Source organism: Schistocerca piceifrons, chromosome 4 (assembly GCF_021461385.2).
Source record: "Schistocerca piceifrons isolate TAMUIC-IGC-003096 chromosome 4, iqSchPice1.1, whole genome shotgun sequence".
In the NCBI taxonomy this organism is placed as follows: domain Eukaryota; kingdom Metazoa; phylum Arthropoda; class Insecta; order Orthoptera; family Acrididae; genus Schistocerca; species Schistocerca piceifrons.
In genome coordinates, this window is record NC_060141.1 from 95,138,165 (window position 1) to 95,144,164 (window position 6,000).

A 6,000-nucleotide genomic window follows, 5' to 3' on the forward strand; every position below is an offset into this window, starting at 1 on the left:
CATACTTTTCTGGGACATAGGTAACAGAACTATGTTTGTTTTTATTTCTTACATACATATTGTAATTTTTTAGTTTTTATTATTTAACTTCTTTTTTTTTAGTTAGAAGAACATATACAGGGTGTTCCAAAAAGGTGGCGAAAAACTAAGGGATAGGTTCCTTACACACAAATAAGTAAAAAAATTCTAGAAAACTTGGTGGGGGGGGCGGCGGCTAAAATGCACTGTTTAACAGATTTGAACAATTGTTCATCTTCGCTAGAGTGAAACAAATCTCTTCTACCGAACAAGTGCTCATAGCTCTTAAGGTATGCATTTTGAAGCCTATATTTGCTAGATAGTTTTTCTTACCTTCTCCAAAAATATGAAGAGCAAATAGCTTGCAGTACAAGAGATGTGTTTCATAGCATTCAAGGTGAACAATTGCTCGTATCTCTTAAGGCTTGCCCTTTACGCTTTATAGCTCTTGTTTACAAGACATTTTTTTATCGTTTTGGTGTAAGGAATATGTCCCTAAGGTTTGTCGGTGTTTCTTTGTGACACCATATGTATAGCGAACATTAATAAAATCGACAAGCTGCAGGGACAGATTCCTGACTGGAAAGGAGGAGAAAATGTCCTAAGGGGATGTGTCCGGAAATGCATCATTGTTCCTGAAGATGGAGATGACGAATGAAAGTTGCTCTGACCACGTCCCGTGTATGTAGCTCTCGGATGACGATTACACAGACTGACGACGCCAGTTCTGGTAAAGGTTGCTTCGTTGGTAAAGATGATTGATGACAGAAATCACAAAATTGTGATGGTCTGGTGCACAGACCATTGAGAAAATCCTTCGCGTAGATGGAAATCCGCAGCTGATAATCCTTGCACTCGTTGCAGGTGATTAGTAGTAGTATACACATAATCGTACGTTGGGTTGCCGGGACACTTGCCTGCAGCATTTAATAGTGTTTGTCTAAGTATCCTATAGAACCTAGTCCTCCAAATCTGGTGTACGCACATTCTGTCGCCTGCCTGTACGTTCGCCTGTCTGAAAGGACTCATGACCACACAGACGCCCAAAAAGGGCTTGCAATGTTGCGTGATGTGGGCGATGTCTCTGAGGGTACTTGTTTTGTGTGGCTGTGCTGCCTCTCGATCGTTTCCACCTGCTTGACCGTTCACAAACACCACCTCGGCTTGCTCCCGACATGAATACCGGGCCAATCTGCTGCTTATTGTACGCTGCGTCATTCACACAGATTGCAACACAGGAGGAGCACACGCACGTAATCAGAGGAAATTTCATTCGTCAGTGCTATCTACCGTGGCAACGATGCATTTCCAGAGACATGCTCATAGGACCTTTTTTCCTCCATTTCCAGACAGGAAACCGTCCTTGCAGTTTTTCGGTGTTATTAATGTTCCAAACAAACGAACGTCTTAAGCAGAAAAATGACTTTCTCTAGAACTAGCAACACTAGCACACATTCGCTGCAGAGAGCTTTCTAATTTATTGATAGTGTGGTTTTTCTGATGTGTGAAACGCAACACATCAGAAAAGCCACACCATGTGTTAAAAAGGTATGAATTCGTAATTTATGTGTTGCTTCAAATATTTGTAATGACGATTTAAAAACTAATAGCTACCTGTATACAAACAGCAAAGAACACCCTTTATCTTTAACAGATGAAAAATAAAAGCCCACTAAAGATGCTGCAACTGCAGTGAAACATGTTTTGGTTAAAAAACAAAATTGTGTTTTGCTAAAGGCGGACCCTATCCAAGAGCAGACGTCAGTTGAAGAGGTTTTTTACCTGGGAAACAAAGTAACTGATGATGGCTGAAGTAGAGAGGATATAAAATGCAGGCTGGCAACAGGAAGAAAAGCATTTCTTAAAGAGAAGAGTTTGCTAACCGTGAATAAACTTAAGTGTTAGGCAATCTTTTTTTGAAGGTATTTGTCTGGAGTGTTGCTTTGCACGGAAGTAAAAAGTAGACTAATGAGGAGGTATTGGAACAAATTGTGGAAAAAAATAAATTTATGGTATAACCTAAACTAAGGAGACTGCCAACACTACGCTTGTCCTTTCTCTTTTAGAAATCTGCTGCGCGGTGTGGGATCCTTACCAGATAGGACTGACGGAGTACATCGAAAAAGTTCAAAGAAAGGCAGCACGTTTTGTATTATTGCGAAAAATGGGAGAGAGTGTCACAGAAATGATACAAGATTTGGGCTGGAAATCAATAAAAGAAAGACGCTTTTCGTTGCGACGGAATCTTCTCACGAAATTCCAATCACCTACTTTTTCCTCCGAAAGCGAAAATATTTTGTTGACGCCGACCTAATTAGAGAGGAACGATCACCACGATAAAATAAGGGAAACCAGAGCTCGTACGGAAAGATGTAAGTGTTCATTCTTTCCGCGCGCTATACGAGATTGGAATAATAGAGAATTCTGAAGGTGGTTCGATGAACCGTCTGCCAGGCACTTAAATGGGATTTGCAGAGTATCCAGGTAGATGTAGATGTAGATGAACATGGCTGAAGGAAGGGATCGGGTGACAGGGCACGTTCTGTATTATAGAGGTATTATGTTCAGTAATGGAGGGAAGTAGAGGAGGGCGAAGTGAAATTTGCTGAGGGAGACACAGGTTTGAGTACAGTAAGCAGGCTGCGGTAGTTATGCAAAGATGAAGAGGGTTGCACAGGATAAACTAAAGTGGAATTCTGCACCGAAGAATTCAGACTGATGGCCACAGCGACGTACTTGTGCTTTTTTTTGTTAGTTTTTGGTACAGACACTATTTGGGCGACTGAAAAGTTCGTTTGAACTCTTCTCGAGTTAATGGCAAAAAAATTTAAATGTAAGGTTCAGTTCATTTAAATAAAGGTAACAACGAAAATGAAAACTTTCGGACGCACATGTATTCTCTAAAGCACTGAAGTCTAGTCTGCCCAAATACAGGGTGGTACGTATAAGTACGTGACCACGTAACATTCCACCACCGAGGACGGTATTTGCTTCGTGATACATTACCTGTGTTAAAATGGACCGTTTAAAAATTGCGGAAAAGGTTTATATCGTGTTGATGTATGTCTATGGTGATCAAGATGCCCAACGGGCGTGTGCTATGTATGCTGCTCGGTATCTTGGACGACATCATCCAAGTGTCCGGATCGATCGCCGGATAGTTACGTTATTTATGGAAACAGAAAGTGTTCAGCCACATGTGAAACGTCAACCACGACCTGTAACAAATGATGATGCAAAAGTAGGTGTTTTAGCTGCTGTCGCGGCTAATCCGCACATCAGTAGCAGACAAATTGCGCGAGAATCGGGAATCTCAAAAACGTCGATGTTGAGAATGCTGCATCAACATCGATTGCACCTGTACCATATTTCTATGCACCAGGAATTGCATATCGACGATTTGGAACGTCGTGTACAGTTGTGCCACTGGGCACACGAGAAATTACCGGACGATGACAGATTTTTTGCACGCGTTCTACTTAGCGACGAAGCGTCATTCACCAACAGCGGTAACGTAAACTGGCATAATATGCACTATTGGGCGACTAAAAATCAACGATGGCTGCGACAAGTGGAACATCAGCGACCTTGGCGGGTTAATGAATGGTGCGGCATTATGGGAGGAAGGATAATTGGCCCCCATTTTATCGATGGCAATCTAAATGGTGCAATGTATGCTGATTTCCTGCGTAATGTTGTAGGGATGTTACTACATGATGTTTCATTGGATGACAGAATGGCGATGTGCTTCCAACATGATGGATGTCCGGCACATAGCTCACGTGCGGTTGAAGCGGTATTGAATAGCATATTTCATGACAGGTGGATTAGTCGTCGAAGCACCATACCATGGCCCGCATGTTCACCGGATCTGACTTCCCCGATTTCTTTCTGTGGGGAAAGTTGAGGGATATTTGGTATGGTGATCCACCGACAACGCCAGACAACATGCGTCAGCGTATTGTCAATGCATGTGCGGACATTACGGAAGGCGAACTACTCGCTGTTGAGAGGAATGTCGTTACACGTATTGCCAAATGCATTGAGGTTGACGGACATCATTTTGAGCATTTATTGCATAATGTGGTATTTACAGGTCATCACGCTGTAGCATCATGCGTTCTCAGAAATGATAAGTTCACAAAGGTACATGTATCACATTGGAACAACCGAAATAAAATGTTCAAACGTACCTCAGTTCTGTATTTTAATTTAAAAAACCTACTTGTTACCAACTGTTCGTCTAAAATTGTAAGCAATGTGTTTGTGACTATTACAGCGCCATCTATCACAAAGCGAAATATGTGGTTCAACAAGAACTTTCATATTTCCTTACGTACTACACGAATATGTAATAAAAAATGCGGGTTCCTATTTTAAAAAACGCAGTTGATATGCGTTTGACCTATGGCAGCGCCATCTAGTGGGCCAACCATAGCGCCATCTGGTTTTCCCCTTCAAGCTAGACGAGTTTCGTTCTTTGTAGTTTTTTCGTTTGACGCTTATTTCGTGAGATATTTGGCCCGGTCACGATCAATGGACCGCCCTGTATCGTACTTTGATTTCCACAGCAGTGATTTTAACTACTGCTAATAGTGCTAAAAATAAATAAATTATTATTATTATTATTGTTATAATAATAAATGTTGGTCTATTATATAATTTTTTAAGGATATTGTTATTTCTTGGTAACTGATTGAATTATCAGTAATTATGGCATCGGTATTTTTTAAGGAGGACAAGTTGCGGAATTCAGGTAAGGGATTAGCAGACCTGAAAAGCGGAGTTCCTGTTCGCCTGTTGCACGAGGAGCGGTCCGAGTTGTTGATGTTATCGAGGGTTTTGGTTGCGGTATTCGTGGCTGTCTCCGAAGTACGCCAACCTGGTCAGGTTTGGCGCCGTTCACTTTTCCACACCCGGTACGAAGTAAGCCGCTTAGGAGAAAATCGCATCTATCAGCGCTCGGGCTCAGTTACGCCAGCGTTTGGCGTCTCTGCCCGATCGCAAATTCCGTGTCGTGACCGGGGCTTCCTCTGCGTTCCGGCAAACTGCAGCTGTGCCTTGCCCGCGAGCGGCGACGGAGAAAAAGAGCAATAGGTGCAAAAGAGCGGTGAAAGAGCCCGCTAACGCGTGTTCCTCTCCCTCCCCTTTCCTTTTTTTTCTTTCTTTTTCGCTTCTGCCCTTCCGTTGTTCGTGACAAGCGGCGCGGCACATATCATTTTTATGGGCCGAGGCGCGCCGACTTTCCAATTTGAATATAAGCGGCGGTTTCGGCGGCGCGGCGGACAGATGGAGGCCGCTGGCCCGGCCTGGCCTCCTTATTGTTTAATCTGGCACGCGCCGCCGCCGGCATTTCCATGACAAGCGGCGTTTAATTACCGCCAGCGACCATCCTTTGTCGTGCATTCGGGGGTTCAGCGTCGCCGCGTGACGGAAGGGGTCGCTCGGGTCCTCCTCTAGCCTCGCAGGTACCCCGCGTTAAAACCACCTGTTGTGACAAGCGCCTCTGGCGGCTGCTTCGAGCGATATAATAAAGGCGTGACGTAAAGTCACTTTAAGAGACTAGCGACCGTATTAGTAAATGTGCGTACCTGTAGTTAAGCTGGCTAAGGGGCATCTAAAGTCATAGAGCAGGTGAAGAATTACTTTACTGACCACAAAGTATGTATGACGCGTTTCGGAATTGTTTCCATCTTCATAAATCCAAGTGCAAAGGTAACACAACGACCAGAGCGCGGGCAATGATGTGTGTGTGTGTGTGTTGTCCTTAGGTTAGTTATGTTTAAGTACTTCTAAGTCTAGTGGACTGATGACCTCAGATGTTAAGTCCCCATTTTTTACCAGAGCGCTACCAGTCGTGTGCACGTAACATTAGATGAAAGACGTACACAACTGCTAATTCTCTGGTCCTTGTGCTACCTCTGCACTTGAAGGTGGAAATAATTCAAAAAATGGTTCAAATGCCTCTGAGAACTATGGAAC

At 43.4% G+C, this 6,000-nt stretch overlaps 1 protein-coding gene across 1 annotated transcript in view; it reads right to left on the reverse strand.

Annotated features, from left to right (window-relative positions):
* Positions 1-5,371, reverse strand: part of LOC124795628 (dendritic arbor reduction protein 1-like) — a 55,018-nt gene extending 49,647 nt beyond the window's left edge. Inside the window, exon 1 of the mRNA XM_047259699.1 lies at positions 5,262-5,371. Within this exon, the coding sequence (XP_047115655.1) occupies positions 5,262-5,371 (110 nt within the window). The remainder of the gene's footprint in view (positions 1-5,261) is intronic.
* Positions 5,372-6,000: the final 629 nt, after the last annotated feature.